General features: G+C 40.7%; 2 protein-coding genes across 3 annotated transcripts in view; one reads left to right on the top strand and one right to left on the bottom strand.

Annotated features, from left to right (window-relative positions):
• Positions 1 to 23,830, bottom strand: part of ano1b (anoctamin 1, calcium activated chloride channel b) — a 49,121-nt gene extending 25,291 nt beyond the window's left edge. Inside the window, exons 1-12 of one of the 2 annotated variants that reach the window (XM_089127970.1) lie at positions 23,635 to 23,830; positions 21,343 to 21,488; positions 14,621 to 14,938; positions 8,969 to 9,067; positions 8,737 to 8,888; positions 4,736 to 4,790; positions 4,604 to 4,655; positions 4,392 to 4,447; positions 4,238 to 4,279; positions 4,031 to 4,095; positions 3,825 to 3,959; positions 1,020 to 1,180 (exon numbers count right to left, since the gene is read on the bottom strand). In XM_089127970.1, coding sequence (XP_088984096.1) covers positions 1,020 to 1,180; positions 3,825 to 3,959; positions 4,031 to 4,095; positions 4,238 to 4,279; positions 4,392 to 4,447; positions 4,604 to 4,655; positions 4,736 to 4,790; positions 8,737 to 8,888; positions 8,969 to 9,067; positions 14,621 to 14,938; positions 21,343 to 21,447 — 1,240 coding nt within the window. In that variant the 5' untranslated portion in view covers positions 21,448 to 21,488; positions 23,635 to 23,830. Of the gene's footprint in view, positions 1 to 1,019; positions 1,181 to 3,824; positions 3,960 to 4,030; positions 4,096 to 4,237; positions 4,280 to 4,391; positions 4,448 to 4,603; positions 4,656 to 4,735; positions 4,791 to 8,736; positions 8,889 to 8,968; positions 9,068 to 14,620; positions 14,939 to 17,630; positions 17,747 to 21,342; positions 21,489 to 23,634 lie in introns of those variants that run through there. The other variant, XM_089127971.1, reaches the window with a different exon arrangement.
• Positions 18,211 to 19,407, top strand: LOC148964941 (uncharacterized). Its single transcript, XM_089128019.1, is given in 8 exon segments — positions 18,211 to 18,377; positions 18,379 to 18,651; positions 18,653 to 18,702; positions 18,705 to 18,771; positions 18,773 to 18,790; positions 18,792 to 19,025; positions 19,116 to 19,303; positions 19,394 to 19,407. Coding segments are annotated over 8 exon segments (1,011 nt in total).
• Positions 23,831 to 24,253: the final 423 nt, after the last annotated feature.

The following is a 24,253-nucleotide window of genomic DNA, read 5'->3' as shown; positions in this document are numbered from 1 at the left end:
CATGTTCAAGAAACGAGTTTGAAATGATTTGAGCTTTGTGACATGGTGCATTATCCTGCTGGAAGTAGCCATCAGAGGATGGGGACATGGTGGCCGTAAAGGGATGGACATGGTCAGAAACGATGCTCAGGTAGGCCGTGGCATTTAAACGATGCCCAATTGGCACTAAGGGGCCTAAAGTGTGCCAAGAAAACATCCCCACACCATTACACCACCACCACCAGCCTGCACAGAGGGAGCAAGGCATGATGGATCCATGTTCTCATTCTGTTTACACCAAATTCTGACTCTACCATCTGAATGTCTCAACAGAAATCAAGACTCATCAGTCCAGGCAACATTTCTCCAGTCTATCCAATTTTGGTGAGCTCTTGCAAATTGTCGCCTCTTTTTCCTATTTGTAGTGGAGATGAGTGGTACCCGGTGGGGTCTTCTGCTGTTGTAGCCCATCCGCCTCAAGGTTGTGTGTGTTGTGTCTTCTTCACAAATGCTTTGCTGCATACCTCGGTTGTAACGAGTGGTTATTTCAGTCAAAGTTGCTCTTCTATCAGCTTGAATCAGTCGGCCCATTCTCCTCTGACCTCTCGCATCAACAAGGCATTTTGGCCCACAGGACTGCCGCATACTGGAAGTTTTTCCCTTTTCAAACCATTCTTTGTAAACCCTAGAAATGGTTGTGTGTGAAAATCCCAGTAACTGAGCAGATTGTGAAATACTCAGACACCAACAACCATGCCACACTCAAAATCAATTAAATCACCTTTCTTTCCCATTCTGACATTCAGTTTGGAGTTCAGGAGATTGTCTTGACCAGGACCACACCCCTAAATGCATTGAAGCAACTGCCATGTGATTGGTTGATTAGATAATTGCATTAATGTGAAATTGAACAGGTGTTCCTAATAATCCTTTAGGTGAGTGTATATGTACACCAGGAGTGTTAATTTAATCACGGAGTCTCTGGATCTCAGGCTCTCGGGAGCTCAGCCTCTTGGGATCTCAGGATCTCGGTAGCTCACCCCATAGTGCCATGAAGATGGAGAAGAAGACGGTGGCGGGGTTGTCGAACAGGTGGCTGGCGCGGGCCGTCCCACAAGCCGTGCTCTGGTTCCAGTAGCTGCACACGCGGTCACACAGCGGACACATGGTGATGTTCCTCCGCTGGTCACAGATCTCCATACTGCACACAGAAGAAGCGCTTGAGTAGAGACTCTCACACACCTGATCCAGTTCAGCTTCAGACTGTTACCTCTGCTTCATTACATACTGTACTTTAATACATTTCATCTCATTCGGTTCATTTTCTAAAGGTTACACAATTTCCAACTCCCATTCTATCCTTCACTCTCATGTACAAAACCTATCACAACATTATTTTAAATGAAACTATTTTAGGTGTAGTTTCTGGATAAAAATGCAGGATCAGTTCCAGCAGGCTCTTTTCAGGCTGTCATAATATCCTGACAGAGACAAACTCCAGAGGGACTTTCAGACAGATGTTTGGGTTTTATATGCTCTTTCTCAGCGTATGAACTTCCTCTTGAGCAGTTTGAGGCTTTAGCTCAGGATGGGGGGGCTCAACTTTATTACCCAGCAGTATTTCTGGCATCACAAAGAAAGAAACCTATTGAAGAAATGAGCTTCACTGAGACATGATTTAACAGCATTTCCATTTATTAAAATAGAACTTGTCAAAAATGTTTTGTGGAAACTATACTCTAAAATTTGCTGGTTTATTTTTTACTCAGACTGCTGCGTTCTGCCTTTGTTGAATTATTTAAAAGTGTTGGGTTTCTAAATAGACTAAATTAATTGTTTAGGAATATACAGTGCTGGGTAGTAACTAGTTACATGTAATCTGGATTACATAATCAGATTCCAAGGTTACACTTTATTTAGGAGACATAGTTACAATGTACTAAACTCAAACAAGTACTGAGTAATATTAAGGAACTACATGTACTTAGTACTATCCACCTTGTTCTGCGCCCGTTCTATTTCCCATGATTCATTGCGTGTTCAACTGACTAAACGGTTTTGTACTTCCTGTTGAAGTATTTGTTTACATAGAATGCTAACACTCAAGTCCAGACCACTCATCTATATACAATGATATATTATCTAGATCAGTGGTATCCACAAGTTTCCGAGGGGCGCTCCAGTAAAAAATAAAGTGGGTGAAACTTCCGGTGACGCGGCGGAAGTATCATTCCAATGGTGTTTTGTGTGTTAGTTAGCGAAGAGGCTAGCTGTTTTTCAGAGAATTATTTTACTATTTAAAGACGCAAATCTTTATGAGAGATGTCGTTACGGGCTCAGGGACAATATGTGCTGTTCGCGGTAGTATGTATAACCGGACTAAACTAGTTCAGTGGCTTAAACGTGATTGTTTTGAACATAAGCTGAAAACGAGTGATCATGCCAGAGCCCGTCTCTGATCCTGCCAACGACTGTAACGTTAGTTTCCATCACCTCCCAAAAGACGACGAATCTTCCTGTGTACATTTTTTTTTAATTCTTTATATTTTATAAACTCTATCAGCATGTGATTGGCTGTTCGCTACTGATGTTACACCTAAACTCAGGATCAAAGCCTGTGTTGACAGAATACCAAATGTGCCAGTTAATGTATTCAAGCAGCACATTCATTTTTAATTTTGAATAAACTCCAAAGCACAATGACTAGTGTGTATTTTTTATTTGAATTGTTTGTCAGCTCGCACATCTGTCTGTCACGATGCCTTGATGAGTATTGATTATTAATAATGTTAATAATACTCCCAATCAACTACTGTGGAGGGTAAAGGTACTGTTATTTCACCCATTTGAATTTCGTTGAGGTTGTGTTCCCACATCGTTAGCTAGTTTGGATCGCTATAACTTGAATGACTGTCAACTGTTGAATGAACGAGTGTTAAGCATGTCAAGTCGCGCTTTGTTTACTTCCAACCGGAAGTCGCGCCCACTTTTGACGCAAGGCCTCATGGGGCGTAGGAAACTTGTGGATATAAAAATATCGTTCTGAAAGCGACTTTCACAGAGATCTTAAAGAGAAACCAGAAATAAACCTTTCTTTAAAGTTAATTTCATTTTTTATTAATTGTATCTTACTAATTTCAAGCCATGTTTCATCAACCAATTGACTGGTTTTAATAAATAAGAAGTATATAAACAATAGATGATCATGACGGAGGCGCAAACGGGACTTTGGTCTCATGAATGAAACTCGGCATAACGTTCTGCCTAACCTCACAGGCCTGAGTGAAAAATATATAGACTATGTATCTTTGAAAGCAGAGTTAGACAAGAGTCAAAGGGCTAACCAGGCTAACCTGTTAGTACTGTTATTCTGCAGCAGTCGGGGTGATGGAAACTGTCGGATGTTCATTGCTGGATTAGGGAGATCGTGCAGTCATGCATCAGCTATCCTTTGGAAGTTAGTAAGAAAAGACAAACGTTCGTTTTGTTTTTATCTGTGATTTAATAAAAAATAACATGATCAGATCACATTTTTTTTTTTCGATTTAGTTTAGCGATGTGGGGATGAGACAATCTAAAACACATGGCAAAAAGCATAGCACCAGACTCGAACCGGAAGTTGACAACCGAAGTCGTCGTCATGGCAGCACGCATTGTTTAGAGCAGAATAAGGTGGATAGATTAACCGTTAGGGTTAGGGTTAGATACTTGAAATTATGCATAATAACCGTACTTAAAAAAATTAAATGAAATGGATTACGTTACAAACTAACATTTTTTGGTCATGTAATTTGGAATCAGTAACCAACATATGTGTGCGCCGTGCGTTTTGATTGGCCACTGACCTGGGAATGTCGTCATCAACAGTAACGCATCCATAGAGGAAGACAATGACGCCCACTAAGGAAGCAGGGATCAGCATCTGGGTATAAACCCCAAGCCAAGCAAAGTAGAGGCCGATCTTCTCCCCAAAGTACTTCCTGCGAGACAACCGAGAGATTACTAATGAAGCTCAAGTGCGGAGAGAGCTGTGTGAGAGTCTGAGATGTACCGGATCAAGCCGATGGGCTGGTACTTGTAGAAGACGCTGTAGCTCGCCCACTCTTCATACAGCAGCTGAAATACAGGCAGAAACACGGCCTTCACTATCACCACAGTCTTCACCACAGTCTTCACCATCACATCACACTGTCTGCGGTTCAACTGTTCAATCCTTTTCCCCGTTCACACAGAGGTCACACACAGCACTGACACTCACCTTTCGGTCATTAGGTTCAGCGTTCTCCCCTTCAACATCACCCTGATGGTAAAGAGAATAATCTATCATATCCTACAGATCATTCCAGTGCTAACGCAGCCATTAATCAAACTAACTCTGTGTCAGATCCACAGAAACAGTGCTGGATACTCACATCATGCAGTGGATACGCAGCCAGATAGACGCCGCTGCCCAACAGGCTGGTGATTCCTGAACAACATGTCAGAGGGATTGTTCCGTCAGTTACACGTTTGCTGTCAATGATGCACATCTAAGTGTATGGAGCACTGAAACGTGGTGCTGTTCATTTAAAAAGAAAAAAAACTATAATAGATTTCAAACTGCATAGGCAAAGCGGTAGCTCACCCATGCTGAATTTGGCTTTTGTGCACTTGGTTCGCTTCAAAACTTCACATACCTAAAACAATGCACTTATCAAAACATTTAATGATCAAATATGACATTAAAACTATGCATGTGACAATACTTTATACTTACTATTGAGCCTCTTGTTTTACTGTCAAAAAAGGAATCTCTGTCGGATAAATCAAACCTGTAAAGATAAAAGGTCACAATGTTTTTCAGAGCGTGTTTTGCGTCAATCTTTCTCTTGCATTCAGGTCCATTCACACAGATCACAAGTGCAAATCTCATTCATAACACCTGAACAGAACTCAACTGCACTAGGGCCAGTAACTTGCTGTAAACACTGCTGAAATATAAGGCAACACTTTCACTACGAAGGTCCACTTTAGTTTTACACTTTATTTTAATTTCATTTTCAAATATCCTACAGATTCCAGTTTAGTTTTAGTTAGTTTCATTAATGGTTTTCAGTTTTTTATATATTTAGTTTCACATTTCACATTTTTTATTTTATTTTAATTTAGTTTAGTTAAAGCTACACTGTGTGATTTTTACCCCCATCTAGCGGTGTAAAGATATATGACCATCCACTGAATATTAGTTTCTGTTCCTCTCAATTCCGATTTCGTTTTAACTCCTACGGTGGCCAATGTAGTCCAAGATTAACATGGCTTTCAGTTCGACCTCGTCTATGAGTGTTAACTCAAACGTAAACGCGAAAGGCGAAGCTTGAATTAACGGGTATGTCCCTCTTTGGCTAATGTACTTTCAAGATGGAGGGGCAACATGGCGACCGACATTAGAACCCCTTACCCGTATCTATTTCCTATGGCATATTATACACTCAAGAGAATACTTTATTACTCGAACGAAGTAAATATACATTAATGAGCACATATATTTTTGAAAGAACTAGGTGTTTTTAGCTAAGAATAAACTAAAAAAGTTACACAGTGTAGCTTTAAAAGAACACTACCAGTTCCAGTACCTTTAATTTCAGCAAAGTTTGCGATGGCTGCCACATACACTTTGAGCGTGGACGGGTCCTGCCCGCATCTAATAGCTCTTGTAAGAAGGAGAGCACCACTGGTACCTCGCATGACACAGGAAAACACTGACCATTTAGAAGCATACAGGCGCCTAGTAGAAGGGGCTCTGGCTTCATTGATCATGCTTAGGACATTCTCAGGAAGGTCCCCGGGTACCTATTGAGGGGCCACACATGGAGAGCCCATAAATCGGGTCGTGGATGCCATACCATCCCTTCCGCCAGCGTGAGGAGGTCTTTCCTCAATGGAATCAGCCAGGGGACTTTGTCCACCATCTGAACCAGCTCCGGAAACCATGTTCTGGATTTCCAGAGGGAGGCTACCAGGAGGACTGTGCATCCGCTCTCCCTGACCCGCACGATAACCTGGGGTCTCATTGAGATGGGGGGAAATGCATAAAGGGGGCAGTTGGCCCAACGATGGGCCAACGCAAGAACACTGTGCAATGAGTGCTGTTCTTTGGGGCAAGGAGGTCGATTTCGGCCTCGCCAAACACTTTCCATATCAGGGACCCCTCGCCTAGGGAAGTGTTGCCCCGTGACAGCATATCCTCACCCCTGTTGAGGATGCCTGGTATAGGTGCTGCTCTCAGGGAGCTCAGATTGGCTTGAGTCCAAATAAGGAGATCTCTTACCAGGGCGTACAGGCTGCCCGACCTATGTAAGACACTACAGATGTATTAGCGTCCGGACTAACACCTGGTGTCCCCTGATGTTTGGCAGAAATGACAAACTGCTTTCATTTCCAGGCAGTTGATGTGTAAGCTCTGCTCTGCACTTGACCAGGGGCCGGAGACAGGCTTGCTCTCGTGTAACACTCCCCAACCTTACCCTGAATGAGGCTGCGAGCTGTTGAATAGAGAGCATGTGCTCTGCTGTGAGGCACGCTCTCATAGTCATAGAGTCGATGACCGTGCCCATAAAGATCACAGTTTGCTCTTGTATATATTGATTCTGAGACCCAGACATTGCAAATGGTTCAGAATCAGAGACCTGTGGACAGGGTGGCTACAGGTATAAACAATTTAAATTTAAGACTTTTTTTAATACCACTTCGAAATTAAATTTAAGACCAAACTTACGATGGAAATATAAATTAAATTGAAAATATACAGTAATATTTCCAAGTAAACACACTGTCTGTTCAAAAATATGGTGAAATGACAATAACCAATTCCGTACATGCGGTCGCCTGTGGTGGAGTACAGTGGAGTGAAAAGAAATATAGAAGGCATTTTTATAAATGTCTTAAAAATAATAAAAGTATATTAATAAAGGCTTAGATTTAATTTACTAATAAAGACATAGAACCAGTTTATTTAGAGTGTACTGATAATAGTTTCATATAATTAGTATGTTAATTAAACTACTAAAAAGATTTAAAAAAAAGCCTGAGATATGTTTGGTTATTGTACCTTTTAATTAATAAATTAAAATTAATTTGCTATATTTCAGATCAATATATTTATTTTCCTTAATTTTAATTAACCCTAACTTTATTCTCATCATAGGAATTACAAATAATTGATTTCCGTATAAAATAATACTACAAACACTTAAAAATAAACAGATTAGTGTCCTGTTTTGAGAGTGAGAATGCTTGCGCAAAGACGAAGATGACCGCTCTATCGCGGGTTTGTTTTATTATAATGCATTTACTTCCACTTTGATTTGTAGCATTTTACAGAGTGTTTTCTTTAACCGGTTACCATCCGCTCTTTCGACATGTATGTGAAGAGTGTGCTTAACTGAAAGAAATCAACTATAAAAGGACTCGTGGAACTACCAGTTCGTGTTAGTTCGTGGTAGCCATCTTTGGTGTTACGGGTTTTCCCTATACATTTGTATTAAGGATTGAGGAAGTGGCATGTCTCTATATAAATAGTCTCTGCAATTCTCGAAAGGGAACTTGATTTTCCGGTACAGAGTTAGAGCTTTTTATTACGAAAATGATTATTTATTTTTGCTAATTATTATTTCATTTCAGTAGGTTTTTCAGTAACTGTAGTTCGTTTGGTTTAATTTTAGTGTTTCATTTAGGTTTAAATCTCAATTTAATTTCAGTTCACAGAAATGTTTTTTGACTAATAGTTTTAGTCTTTCATTTACGAAAATGACCTTCCTTCACATGAGAGCAAGGACATTTAGACAATGTTTTTTTATAAGGTTATTTTACCTGGCTCTGAAGTTGTGCATCCAATACAGTTTTTGTTGTTGTGACACCTACATTGCCAAGAATATATTAATATTATTACCTTACGAGTCAACTTGATTGTTCCAGTAATTTTTATGCTCCCTTATAAAATTTGTCCTAAAACATTGAAAATGTTTCTCAAAGCCCAAAGTATAAGTTACGCATTAGGGTGTGTGATGTAGATATTATCATCAGTACAGTATGTGCATACTGTACGTGTGTGATTTTTATAACTACACACTTACTAATAACTTTAGTAAGTGTGTAGTTATAAATAACTTTAAAAATAACTAATAACTTTGCACTAACTCCTGGAGATGCTACGAGTACAACAACACCAGTGTTTACTAGCGCTGTACTTAGGGTTAGGGTTACGTTTGGTTTAGGGTTAGTTGCATGTAATAATGCAGGGGTATAATTATCATAACAGTGATAATGATAATAATAAAAGTGCATCATTATATTCAGGTGTGTGTGTGTGTCAATATCAACCCAATTGAAGTTCAGTTCCGTTGAGTTCAGTGTTTGTTGGGTCTCGTCTAAGTGTAGTTGTTTTGTGGATGTACCTTGTTGGAAATAAAGCCTGTCTACCTTCATCATCATCTTCATGTTATTTGTGTGTTGAGTCTCTACCACACAACCCGTGACTGAAGACTAAGACCTTCTAGTGTTCGTGTTCATACATGTTTGCGGGTTTGTCTGCACATACTTGTGTTTGCATCAAAACTGAAGGGTAGTTTGGTCTAAACACAGCAGAATTTATGTCCTTTTTTACATTCTTGTCAAATTGAGAAAAGGCCTGTAAAAAGGATTCGCACCTACTGTCTATAACAGCACATATAACAGACATTAAGAAGTGTTTGGTGCTTGAGAATGGAGGTGGACACTAACAGATGCTGCTTTTCTCTGGAGAACGGGTACGAGAGGTGCTTCACTTTCTGCGTGCGGTTCTCTTCTAGGTTGGGATGAAGAGGATCTGTAAGTTTGCTGATGAACGCGTTGATCTTTTCCATTACACCGCTTCTGTGTTTGACTTCATACACCTACAGTAGGAGCACAGCGTCATCACAGTCATCACTCGTCACATCTCTGCTTTACACTGGGCATGCTGGACAAACCTTACTTTTTTAGTAGGCATCTTCAGTTTCATGAACTCAGCCTCGCGACAGAGCACGTTCCAAGGAGCATGAATCTTCACAAAGCCCACTCCAGGTGTCTTGGTCTGAAAACACACAACCGATTTTACAGCAATCCCTGAAAACACACACACTGAATCTGACACTCACTGTAACAAGCACTGGCTCATCCCTGCAAGCACACACACTGAATCTGAAACTCACTCTAAACACACACACTGAATCTGAAACTCACTGTAACAAGCACTGGCTCATCCCTGCAAGCACACACACTGAATCTGAAACTCACTCTAAACACACACACTGAATCTGAAACTCACTGTAACAAGCACTTGCTCATCCCCGCAAACACACACACTGAATCTGAAACTCACTGGAACAAGCACTTGCTCATCCCTGGGAACACACACACTGAATCTGAAACTCACTGGAACAAGCACTGGCTCATCCCTGCAAACACACACACTGAATCTGAAAAACAATGCAACAAGCACTGGCTCATCCCTGCAAACGCACACACTGAATCTGAAACTCACTGGAACAAGCACTGGCTCATCCCTGCAAACACACACACTGAATCTGAAAAACAATGCAACAAGCACTGGCTCATCCCTGCAAACACACACACTGAATCTGAAACTCACTGGAACAAGCACTGGCTCATCCCTGCAAACACACACACTGAATCTGAAACTCACTGGAACAAGCACTTGCTCATCCCTGGGAACACACACACTGAATCTGAAACTCACTGGAACAAGCACTGGCTCATCCCTGCAAACACACACACTGAATCTGAAAAACAATGCAACAAGCACTGGCTCATCCCTGCAAACACACACACTGAATCTGAAACTCACTGGAACAAGCACTGGCTCATCCCTGGGAACACACACACTGAATCTGAAACTCACTGGAACAAGCACTGGCTCATCCCTGGGAACACACACACTGAATCTGAAACTCACTGGAACAAGCACTGGCTCATCCCTGCAAACACACACACTGAATCTGAAAAACAATGCAACAAGCACTGGCTCATCCCTGCAAACACACACACTGAATCTGAAAAACAATGCAACAAGCACTGGCTCATCCCTGCAAACACACACACTGAATCTGAAAAACAATGCAACAAGCACTGGCTCGTCCCTGCAAACACACACACTGAATCTGAAACTCACTGGAACAAGCACTGGCTCATCCCTGCAAACACACACACTGAATCTGAAACACACTGGAACAAGCACTGGCTCATCCCTGCAAACACACACACTGAATCTGAAAAACAATGCAACAAGCACTGGCTCATCCCTGCAAACACACACACTGAATCTGAAAAACAATGCAACAAGCACTGGCTCATCCCTGCAAACACACACACTGAATCTGAAAAACAATGCAACAAGCACTGGCTCGTCCCTGCAAACACACACACTGAATCTGAAACTCACTGGAACAAGCACTGGCTCGTCCCTGCAAACACACACACTGAATCTGAAAAACAATGCAACAAGCACTGGCTCATCCCTGCAAACACACACACTGAATCTGAAACACACTGGAACAAGCACTGGCTCATCCCTGCAAACACACACACTGAATCTGAAACTCACTGGAACAAGCACTGGCTCATCCCTGCAAACACACACACTGAATCTGAAACTCACTGGAACAAGCACTGGCTCATCCCTGCAAACACACACACTGAATCTGAAACACACTGGAACAAGCACTGGCTCGTCCCTGCAAACACACACACTGAATCTGAAAAACAATGCAACAAGCACTGGCTCATCCCTGCAAACACACACACACTGAATCTGAAAAACAATGCAACAAGCACTGGCTCATCCCTGCAAACACACACACTGAATCTGAAACACACTGTAACAAGCACTGGCTCATCCCTGCAAACACACACACTGAATCTGAAAAACAATGCAACAAGCACTGGCTCGTCCCTGCAAACACACACACTGAATCTGAAACTCACTGTAACAAGCACTGGCTCTTCCCTGCAAACACACACACTGAATCTGAAACTCACTGGAACAAGCACTTGCTCATCCCTGGGAACACACACACTGAATCTGAAACTCACTGGAACAAGCACTGGCTCATCCCTGCAAACACACACACTGAATCTGAAAAACAATGCAACAAGCACTGGCTCATCCCTGCAAACACACACACTGAATCTGAAACTCACTGGAACAAGCACTGGCTCATCCCTGCAAACGCACCCACTGAATCTGAAACTCACTGGAACAAGCACTGGCTCATCCCTGCAAACACACACACTGAATCTGAAAAACAATGCAACAAGCACTGGCTCATCCCTGCAAACACACACACTGAATCTGAAACTCACTGGAACAAGCACTGGCTCATCCCTGGGAACACACACACTGAATCTGAAACTCACTGGAACAAGCACTGGCTCATCCCTGCAAACACACACACTGAATCTGAAAAACAATGCAACAAGCACTGGCTCATCCCTGCAAACACACACACTGAATCTGAAAAACAATGCAACAAGCACTGGCTCATCCCTGCAAACACACACACTGAATCTGAAAAACAATGCAACAAGCACTGGCTCGTCCCTGCAAACACACACACTGAATCTGAAACACACTGGAACAAGCACTGGCTCATCCCTGCAAACACACACACTGAATCTGAAAAACAATGCAACAAGCACTGGCTCATCCCTGCAAACACACACACTGAATCTGAAAAACAATGCAACAAGCACTGGCTCATCCCTGCAAACACACACACTGAATCTGAAAAACAATGCAACAAGCACTGGCTCGTCCCTGCAAACACACACACTGAATCTGAAAAACAATGCAACAAGCACTGGCTCATCCCTGCAAACACACACACTGAATCTGAAACACACTGGAACAAGCACTGGCTCATCCCTGCAAACACACACACTGAATCTGAAACTCACTGGAACAAGCACTGGCTCATCCCTGCAAACACACACACTGAATCTGAAACACACTGGAACAAGCACTGGCTCGTCCCTGCAAACACACACACTGAATCTGAAAAACAATGCAACAAGCACTGGCTCATCCCTGCAAACACACACACTGAATCTGAAACTCACTGTAACAAGCACTGGCTCGTCCCTGCAAACACACACACTGAATCTGAAAAACAATGCAACAAGCACTGGCTCATCCCTGCAAACACACACACTGAATCTGAAACACACTGGAACAAGCACTGGCTCGTCCCTGCAAACACACACACTGAATCTGAAAAACAATGCAACAAGCACTGGCTCATCCCTGCAAACACACACACTGAATCTGAAACACACTGTAACAAGCACTGGCTCGTCCCTGCAAACACACACACTGAATCTGAAACTCACTGGAACAAGCACTGGCTCATCCCTGCAAACACACACACTGAATCTGAAACTCACTGGAACAAGCACTGGCTCATCCCTGCAAACACACACACTGAATCTGAAACTCACTGAAACAGCATGTGGGTGAGTAATTAATTACTTAATTTTCATTTTTGGGTGAACTATCCCTTTAATAAAGATCTTTTTGAGCTTCCCGGGCTGTTCTGCGCTTTCTGTCTGCAAATCCTAACAGTATTTGTTGTACTGTATGTGTAAGTATGTGCACTTCTTTCTCAAAGGCTATAAATCTGTATCTGATTCACTTATTAAATGCCAAGTCACATCTGACAAAAAACAAGAATCGTTTCATGAAACTTGAATGTGTATTATGACTGACTGGCTATTCACAATGACACAAAGTATAACGAATGCAGGGTTTTGTAAAAAAAAATATCAGCATATTAAATATTTATAGACCTTTTAACGCAGCTAAAGTGCAGATCGCCCACCAGTGTCTGATTCAGGGCGGCCCTAGACTTAAGCAAACCCTCCCAGTCAATGTGTTCATCAAACCCCCAAACGACCCCTGACCCCTTCCTCTGTTCACTCAGAGTTTCACTGTCAACAAACAGCAGTGAGTTACAACCGTCCAGGACCATGGATTTTCTATTCTACAAATAATAGGATGAATACAGTGGAAAAAAATGTACAAATGAAATAAAGTCTTTAGTGTTCTACACACAATTAAGTAATTAAATGTAATAAAACTCTTCGTCATATAAATGTAATATCATTTAATTTAACAGTACATTTCAGGGGTTCAGTCGCTTTTGAGCGTTGAGAACACAAGTGTGAGTCCCAAATAAAGAGTGGCGGAGGGTTAAAGCAACAGACGGGTGTTGGAATCAGGAAACGAGGCGCGTCAGATTGGGTTCCTCACACACACACGCGCGTCACACAGCATGTGGAGCATGTGCACTACTATGAGCCCTACATAGACTGCAGCACAGCGGATCCCATGTCAGTTTCACAGCCAAGACCAAAAAAACAAACAGCTGCTATCACCATTACTTTAGCCAATTATCCGATCCATGAAACTCTGCGAGGCATTTAATGGCATAACCATACACGGCTCCACGTGCGTTCATACGCTCTCATAAACGTGTGCTAGTTCACAGAGAACAGAAGAGCAGGTGCACACAGCTCAATATCATTCATTCTGAAGAAGACACACACCAATGATGGATATATCTAAAAGAGAGAAACACTTTCACAGCGAACGCACGTTTGTGTGGAGCCCATTGACATGTGTCTCCCTAAACTGATATCAGGTGACAAGGTACAAAAGATACTCATAAATCAAACACAACCTCAAATTATTTGTTTTATAGCCATTTCTAACATATTGTGAATTTTATCATTTACATTAAAATATTTAAGAGTCTTCTTGAGCCTAATTAAGATTATATATATATATATATAGACGACCGAACTTTAATTTTTTTTACATAAATAGTATATGATAAAAGAACTTTCTGTAAGTGTAAACTATTGTAATGTAATGTTTCTGGACACGTGTAATTAAATGCAAATTTACTGTATTATAGTTCACATTTGTATCAGATTCAGTGAGCTGAACTTCACAGTGAGTAGAATTATTATTATTGTACTGACAAGCATTTATGATGAAGGAAAATAAACTGTATTGTAACATATTTTGAAACGTCTGTCATGTTTTTCAATGTATTTGTAATTACATCTTTTTAATAAAGCTGCAATTTAATACATTAAAAATATTTGATATTGAATAACACGCTACAGTTAAAATGATAATCTTGTACTGTAGATCTGCTTTAGTATGTTAGTTGATAGAAGACGTGATAGAAGATTATTAAAACATAATGGTGTAAAATATAATTAATAAAGCGTATAATTTGACATTATTATAAAGTGGGGTCAGAAACAGTCATGAAAGTGTTTTCTCTTTAATTAATTGACTTTAAGGCCACAAATCAAGCTGGTGTTACTGTACACACAGAGCGACTGATATTCATATGTCAGCATGGCTGGACTGCTCGACTGGCCAATCAGCATCCAGGAGCGTGCTTGACCACAGCGAACCCCTGAGCGAGTGTGTGTCAGAGTCGAGTCTCAGCGTCAGTGCTGTGTGTTTTGTGCTGAAGTGAAACAGCTGAGCTCAGCCGAAAGACTAAACAAACCCGCGGCAGACAAAAGCCTGGACGAACACACACATACGTACCTCCTCGTCTCGCTCCAGCTCCAGCCCCATCTCCAGCAGGCTGCTCTCGAACTCGGCCCGGCGCAGGGCCTTGTCCCGGTCCTGGTGCTCGTGGTGCTCTGCGCTGGGGTCGGGGCCCCGCTCGGGGTCGGCTGCAGGGGCGGGCCGGCCCCGTCTCAGGGTGCGTGTGAAGGCGTTGTCTCGGAGGCGGGACCCCCCGGCGCGGCTGCTCTTCTTGATGTGGTAGGTGAGGATGTAGTCCACCCGTCTCCGGCCGTCCTGGAAGAACAGACCCTGCCGGCATTGAGTGTTCTCCTCAGGAGTGAGAGACTTCAGGAGCTGAGAGGAGAGAGGAGGCCAGAACATGAGTGAGTGTGTGTGTGTGTGTGTGACGGCAGTGGCCAGTCAAAGGTCAAGATCGCAACATCTCCTCATTGTCCTGAACTCAGATCAGCATGTGAGGAGGAGGGACACACTCGGCATGACCTCAAGGCTTCTGCGGGAACGCTCGGCGGACGTACGCGGACAAATATAAGCTGTGGCTTATTTTCATATTCTTTACCAAACCAAAGGCACCGTCGCAGTGGATGTGGAATGAAAAGAAAGAGTGAATGTTGAGAGTCAGCAGAAAGTGTTCACGTGTTTTTGTTCATTACATCATTCTCAGACGTGCATTATTAGACACAAACTGTCAAAATGATTTTTCAGATGACTAGAGTGTTTTACAGTGTGTTACTTGAAATTTCTTTGGCATTATCTGTGGAATTTAGTCATTTGACTGTTGTTCTTAAATGTGATAAGCAGAAGGTGAATAATGACAGATGTGAACAGCATTAGAGAGGATCTTTATCATTAAACTGAAGGACATTGACAAATCTCGTGTGATCAGTGTGTTTTGAACGTTTCAGAGCGGATGTATAATGTGTTAGTGTTATTTAATCTCTCTAGCGTGTTTGAAGAGCCTGTAAAATGTTAGGAAATAAACATGAATATTGGACCACTTATATGCAAATAAACCAGATGTTATTTGCTCAGGTTAATCAAAGGCAACAGGGACACAATATAAATTACAAAAATTAATGTTTGCTGTTGAAAATAACAAAGAATACCAAAGCATCAAATGTCTTCATGAGACACTCGACAGTACCAGTGAAATGATTGGAATGATTTAGATGTAAAAAAAAAAAAATGTTTATTTCATTTTAAATATGCGCTCAATATTATTAATTTAAAATAACCGTTTTCAATGTGAAAATATTTTTTATTTATTTATTTTTTTCTGGAAACTGTGAAACACTACCATTCAAAAGTTTGAAGTAAGATATGAAGAGTTCAGATGCAAAAGACTCTAAGTGCCATTTGAAATTTTCTTCTAGAATGATGATTTTTATCAAGCTTGTATATTTAAGTTCAGTGATTTCACTTAAATGGCAATGATGATTACCTATTAATTGTTATTTAAGTGAAATTACTGAACCTAAATATACAAGTTTGATAAAAATCATCATTAAAGAAGAAAATTTCAAATGGCATTTAGAGGCTTTTGCATCTGAGCTCTTCATATATATATATATATATATACATGTAAATCTCTCTCTCTAGATATAACATTTTATTCAACAATAACTTTTATTCTTAATTATTTCTTACCAAAAGTTTTCTATTTCAAATAAATGATGTTCTTTTGAATCCTTTTCTTCATATCTTTTGAATATGAAGCAGCAAAAACTATTTTCAACATTGATCATAATTAATAATTAAGCAGCTGATATCTGAGCAGCAAATCAGCATATTAGAATGATTTCTGAAGGATCATGTGAAAATAGACTTTTCATGTGAAATTGTGACATTTCACACTATTACTGTCTTTACTGTATTTGACCAAATAAACCCCTTACAGAAGCATTTTAAAAACTGAATTATTCCAAACTTTTGACTGGTACCGTAATAAAATCCTGGCAAAACCCTATTTAGGACAGTTCATGATCTGCCAAATAAATATATTCTCAATTCAGAAAATAATTTCACATGAAATTAGTGACTGATATATTTTAAAGAAACGAACAACATAATAAATGGTTAATAAATACAGTGACTGTATTATTGTTGTATTATTCTCTCATTTATTACTGTATTATTCTCTCTCCTCCTCCTCATCTATCCAGAAGAATATGGCAGTCATGAGTAATATTGCACAATGCAATGATGATATTTGAATATAGGTTCAACACACACTGTCAGATGGAGAAGCACAACTCTCTTATGTGCATATTCATTAATCTCTGGGTAATATTATCGTTTGTGGAAGCCATAATTATTACCACTATAGATGCAGTAATGCTTCATAAGTTCTCAACATGTTTGGTCCCAGTGTTGGAGATCAAACTGCCGGAGATGTTGATCTTAGTTCAGTAATGAATGGATCTGAGTCATGTTGGACATGCAGCCGCTAACACACTGTTAAATCATGTTCGACACGAGTTACCTTGAACTTGAGACTGTCAACTACCGGCTCTTATTACATCTATGGGAAAAACAAATAATAACTAATAATATGACAGTTATATAGATATAATACAGTACAGTAAGCAGGTTTCTGTTGCACTGTAACTAGTTGTGAAGCATTCCCTGTAAAATGCCCTCAGCATAAACACTAATGCGACAGTAATCCTAGATAGAAAATATTTTTTGAAGTCCTAATTTATGAGGTCAGCTTTTTTTGTAGAGCGACTGCAACCGATCCAGCAACTGCTGACTGTGTTATGAGGTGTACGATTTCCTCTGGCATCCCGCTTCATCTTATGGGGATGTGCGCTCATATTTTAGGAGCAAAACCATTGGCCCATATAGATCTAGCACATGCTCATTTACTGTATTTATTGATACGTTCATCTACCTTTATCAAATCTTTATCTCAATTAAGCAGCCAATAATAGTCATCATTAATCGCAGATATTGCATATGCATTATAAATATGGGGTATAAAGCTCCTAAAACTTCCTGAATAGTCATGAACACACGCCACACGCACCTGAAATTTGCCATGAAAGATCACGTCCCTCAAGAAGTGTGCTTGCTTGCAGGCAGTCTGAGATTGAGAGACGCCACTTTCTTTCTCGGTTAAATCCATCTCCCAATCCCAGTAAGAGCCTGTTCTCACACTCCCGTAATCTTCAACACTGTTCTCTGTCTGTCTGTTTCTCTCTGGCCCTCAGACTGAGACACAGGTCACCAACTGATCCCTGTTGTTACTTGAGAGGACTGAGAGGAGCCAGGAGCTAATATTAGACTCAACTATAAAGTCATACATCAAAGCCTCAGAGATGCCCTCACTCACACACATGACTGTTAGTCAGAAGTCAGCTTAGTCTATGTAAAGGGGACTTTCAGAATTATGTCAACATAGAAACTGTAAAATCTCTGTAATGCAGAAACTTGTTTAAAAATAACAATAAAAGGCAATTACGACGTTTTATCTTGCAATTCTAACTTTTTACCTCACAATTCAAGCTTTACATCTTCATGTCTTGCCTCGCCCACACTCCCTTCGCTGAGGTTCTGCTATAAGCAGGGTCCCCGCTGAATCTTTATGTGATGAGCTGGATAATGCCATGTTACAAAGCCCTCAGTCTCCACTGATCCCGTCCAGCTCCAAGTGTCCTTCATCAGGGATGGTCCCGTCCAGCTCCAAGTCTCCTTCATCAGGGATGGTCCTGTCCAGCTCCAAGTCTCCTTCATCAGGGATGGTCCTGTCCAGCTCCAAGTGTCCTTCATCAGGGATGGTCCTGTCCAGCTCCAAGTGTCCTTCATCAGGGATGGTCCCATCCAGCTCCAAGTGTCCTTCATCAGGGATGGTCCCATCCAGCTCCACGTGCCCTTCATCAGGGATGGTCCTGTCCAGCTCCAAGTGTCCTTCATCAAGGATGGACCCGTCCAGCTCCAAGTGTCCTTCATCACGGATGGTCCCATCCAGCTCCAAGTGTCCTTCATCAGGGATGGTCCCATTCAGCTTCAAGTGCCCTTCATCAGGGATGGTCCTGTCCAGCTCCAAGAGTCCTTCATCAAGGATGGTCCCATCCAGCTCCAAGTGTCCTTCATCAGGGATGGTCCCATTCAGCTTCAAGTGCCCTTCATCAGGGATGGTCCTGTCCAGCTCCAAGTGTCCTTCATCAGGGATGGTCCCGTCCAACTCCAAGAGTCCTTCATCAAGGATGGTCTTGTCTCTGGCTCCAACTTGGTGTATCATCACTGTGGCTCTGCTTCAGACTATCGCATCTCCAGCTGCCGCTCGACCCTCGAAAACCTCTTTCTCCACCAGGCTCCTCCTCCCCCTGGTTCTGACATTGCCCTCAGTCACACTGGCTCTGCCCCAGTCTACCAAGCCCATGTCTCCACCTAGGTTAAGCGTGCCTTCAGCTCCACCTTGGTAATCCATGCCTTCCTTGTCACCCTGCATTTAAGTCTCCTCAGCTCCACCTGGGTCTCCACCATTCACTTCATTACCTTATTTGCTCAGGCTCCTGGCTCAGTTCTGCTGTGGGCCTTCATCTTGGCTTTGCCCAGGGTCATCATCTGGTTCCTCCCTCATCTCCTCCCTGGCTTATCTCTGCATCTTCTCCACTGGGGTGTATCCCTTTGTCAGCTCCTGGATCTTATCGGTCTTCATCTGCACCACATCCACCTCTGGAACCCCCTCCCACATCTGTTGGACGTTTTCAGCCAAGGATGCACTTTTCGGGTTAAGACGATTATAATTTGATCTGTTTCATTATCATTTTCTCTCTTGCCTTAAAGATGAACTGAACTGAAAAAAATTGACGATGAAAACGTGTTGTTTATGACAATTAAAAGTAAATAACACTAAATATTTAATTAAAAAAATATTAATATAGCTTTTTTTAAGCAACGCAAAATTGCGCTTGCTAGCGCTGGCAATTTCTATGACGTCACTGGCATGGTAGGACCCGCGGAGCTGCATAGACAACAGCTGCAGGTCCTATACACAGACGAAATGAGCACTTTTAACGGCATGGATTACGCATTTGAGGCCGTGAGGGACAGGCCGGTAGTGTCTGACTACCACCACATGAAGGACGATCAGTTTCAGGCTTCACTTGCAGTACAGGATCGCTTGGGGGAAGTGACCGTGGGCGCGAGCGCTGTGAAGAATGCAATGCACTGCACCGGAGCCGATCTGTTGCAGAGAGGTTAACCTGGAAAATTATTGATCAACAAAAAAGTAATCACCGTTGTGCACCGTTCATTTTGGATGCTGTTCGGTGAGAGAAACGTGTTGGAGGAGGCTACGCTGTCTCTAATGGATGTCCGAGCTGAGACGCGAGCGCCCCATCAGTAGCAGGGTATTTTACGAATAGGTGACTAGGCTGGGCTAACTTGTTACACTTTTCTCAGACTGTTTAGATTAACAGCGTCCTGACTGTTCACTCTATGTGTGAGTGTGCATTTAGGAAGGAGAATCCCATCCTTTACAGTGAACTATACATCAGGGATCTTTTCCCCTCAGCCGAATATCAAGGATTCGAGTAACGTTAATGTGATGTGTTGAACTTGTAACTTTTGTAAATAAAACATTTCATGCAGACATTGTCAGACGTTTCATGTACTCATTGACGAAAGTACAAATCTCTAAATAGTGTGTCGCTAAAAAATCTGTTTCCTCAGCCATGTCAGCGAGCCTCAGACTATTCACAAGCTACGGCTGTTCTGCTGGTGCGGGTAGGGTACGGAGTGGCTTACCATGCCGGTGACCAGGGATGGGCAGTATTTCAGATACATGTATTTAAAATACGTATTTGAAATACAAAATACTATTTTGTATTTTGTATTTTAAAGCCTTTGGAAAAAATCAAATGTAATTTGTATTTAAATACATTTAAGATGAGTATTTTTTTATTTTCAAAATACTCAAAATACTTTGAGCCAGAATCCTAGAAGATCAGAGGAAGGATTTGGACATCTTAAACCAGTATCCACTTATTAGACAGCTGTTTGTGAGGTTCAACACAATCACACACTTATTTTCCTTTGCGGGTCTAATCCGTACACTTTATTTGAAGGGGTGTGCATAAGACTGACATGACACTGTCATAAACATGACATAACACCTGTCATGAACATGAAGGAGTCTTTATGAATGTTTATGACTTTTGTCATCAAGTGTCATTCGGTAAATGATGACAATTTTAACGCAAAGTTGACATTGTTTAAATTGTCTTTGTTATGACAACTTGACATTAACAAATGTCTTGATTATGACAACTTGACAATAACAAAGACAGAAATGTCTTTGTTTTGACAACTTGACATTGACCAAGAAATCATAACCTGTCAACCTGCCATGTTTATAACTAGTCCAACGTGTTCCACTTTACTTGAGGTAAGGGGAAATATTAATGACACTGTTGTTAAAAAATGTGACAGTGTAATAACCCTTAATGACATAACTGGTACAATGTGTTCCACTTTACTTGAGGACAAGTAAAATATTCATGTCACAGTTATAATGGTGTCATGACGGCCAAAGTTAAAACCAACCACATATGACAGTAATGTAATGTTAACGGAAAGCTAAATAACTTCTTTAATTGTTTATTCCATAGTGGAAACAAGCTTCCATTATGTCATCTTTTTTTCAGAGAGACCTCTAATGTTTGTAAGACAAGTGCTGTGTTGTATTGCATACCGGCCATCTTAAAAAAGTTAAGACTTAAAAACAAACTTACTATAGAATCTTGAAGATCATAACCAATATCTTCTATGGCTTTAAAACTGACGATGTTCATTTGCTGGTCTGTGATCGGTACAGAAGGGAACTCTTCGTTGTTCATGATGCCTGTTGTGTTTCCAGCTCTGGACTCCCGGAGATAATCTGTAGACAAAAAACAACATGAAATACAGGTAAACATCACCAAATCACAATTACAACATTACGAATTCCACCTGAGTATAATACACATATTAAAAAAGATAAATAAATAAACAGAACTGCCAGTTGTCTTTATATATGTCTAATATAATATATAGCAATAATAACCAACAGCAGATCTAGTCCACCGAGACCAAACACATTAACATGGACATAATCAAGAACGTGCTAACACAACAAGCAGCGAAATTCATTTGCCATTTTTGATCGAGCAACTTGATTGAAACTTGAAAACATTGAGTCAAATTAACACGAGCAATCATGTTTGAATGAGAAACGTTATTCAGTGGCCATGTTCTTTGCCCTGATGTTCTCTGGCTTTAATGTATGGAAGAACTAAGAGCATAACTGATGTTTAAATCCAGCCGAGACGATCAGAGCCGACGGGGACGTCCCAGAGCCCCGAGCCCAGAATCTGCTCGAGTCCAGCAGGATCATGGACTAGCAGACTAGCAGACGCCCGAGAACTAGCAGCCCGATCTCATCAAAGTGCGGATCTATGCCACAAATCTAATTTCTCGTGTCATTTACGCCAAAAATAGTTTTTGCGCGTTTATGATACGCACTTTATGGCGTGCACGCACTGCAGACCCCTAATCCTACTGAGAGGTTCACAGTGTGTAGCATACTGTATGCATACACACACACACACACACACACAAACCAACATTTTTTGGCATATAAATGGCAAGAGAAATTTAATTTGTGGTATAGATACACACATTTTTATGAGATTTTTTTTGTTTGTTTGTTTCATGAGGTGTTTTCTTGTTTTTTTTAAGAGTAATGTAAATGAAGAGTAATAATGTTAACAAGCTGATTGCCATCTGTAAAACATTGCCCTCCATCTTTGCTACAGGGATTCGGTTACACACTTTAAATCAGTTATTAACACAGAATTAGCAAGAGCACTTATTATGGAAATAATGTAAAATAATATACTTAATTGTGAATGTACTTTTCACACACTATGAAAATTAATTGAAAATGTATTATAGTTTAAATTTATATTAAACACAATTACTTAACCTAAGTATGATGTAGCATTATGTGATGTTATAAACACTTCTATTGTCTTTGAAATATGGTTTAAGTTTACTGAATGTACTGACACACATTTATGATCATCTAAAACATACTTTAATGTCATATTAAATATGTAAGTATAATGTAATAATTTTGTATAGGTTTTTAGTAATGAAGTTTAGTTATTTAAACAGTTATAACTTTAAATGTATTAGCAAATTTCAAATATTAAATTAATATCACAAACTGAACTTTTTTAAAGTGTGCATGATCGTCTCCTCTCTTTAATTGCACTTAACTTTCATTTCATTAATAATCTGCAAGTACAGTTTTTGTAAATTTAAGCACATTAAAATGCAATCGCATGAGTTTTCAGAAATCTCAGTGGACATGAAGTTAGCAGAAACTCTCCATTTCTTCCACATCAGTGTCTTGTCAGGTCTCAGTGATCATCTCAGATGCAGATCACCAAGAGCTAACCGATCTTGGTGTGTTTGACTATCATTTTAAATCAATAGTCTCTGTATGAGTAGTGACCGCATTGTGACACTGATTTTGCACAGCAGCATAAAACACCATAATAATGCAGCTGGAAATATTACATTCAATCAAGTCGTTTCAATCCAGCCTTCGAGAATAAGAGTTTGCCTATAAATGCAACATTAACAAAGTGACACAGACCGGGGAATATAAAACGCGTTCTGTTAAAGCTGTGGAGGAAGACATCAGCTCTCACAGTACAGCAGTGATGCCTTCACACATACTGTACAACTAATATTACAGCAATTATAAGTAAATAACAACCGTAAAACAAACAAAAACAAAAACCCTACTTTCAGAAGACTCGTTCTATTATTTAATCAAACTAAAGTGAGATGCAAAATATCCATAACAACTTAGTTTTATTGTGTATAGCCTATTTACATTCTTGCCTTTCGGAGTGCAACTTGTGTAATAAAGTCAAACAAATATAGAAAAGTTACAAACATCAGGTAGAATGGGCAGTTTAAATGTTTAGCATATTTAAATACGATATTTGTATAAGAATATATTTCAAAAGTACCTCAGACAAACAGGTGAAGCGGGTCCGCGCGAGGAAACATCACTGTAGCGCGCGCTGTTCACGCGCTTCTTAAGAGCGCGCGACAGCCTCCCTCCAGAGCGCGCGCGCCTATCTATCTATCTATCTATCTATCTATCTATCTATCTATCTATCTATCTATCTATCTATCTATCTATCTATCTATCTATCTATCTATCTATCTATCTATCTATCTATCTATCTATCTATCTATCTATCTATCTGTCTATTTGTCTGTCTGTCTGTCTGTCTGTCTGTCTGTCTGTCTAGCCGTCCGTCCGTCCATCCATATATGTGTGTGTGATATGACAGTGTTGTTAAGGATGTGAGCGGTGTGTGTGTGTGTGTGGGGGGGGGGGGGGGTTGCCTCTGTGATCTGATAGTGTTATGAATGAGTGTGTGTGTGTGTGTGTGTGCGTGTTCATGTTTATAGCCTATTACATTGTGTGAACCAAATGTCCCCACAAGTATTGTAAAACCTGAAATCACCTACATTGTGGGGTCCAGCCAACGGTCCCCATGAGGAAAACAGCGTATAAATCAAACATTGAAAATGTAAAAATGCAGAATGTTTCCTGTGAGGGGTAGGTTTAGGGATAGG

Source organism: Pimephales promelas, chromosome 25 (assembly GCF_988280905.1).
Source record: "Pimephales promelas chromosome 25, fPimPro1.hap1.1, whole genome shotgun sequence".
Classification (NCBI taxonomy): domain Eukaryota; kingdom Metazoa; phylum Chordata; class Actinopteri; order Cypriniformes; family Leuciscidae; genus Pimephales; species Pimephales promelas.
Note: the sequence above shows the minus strand (reverse complement) of the source record. Positions and strands in the feature narration are given on the sequence as shown.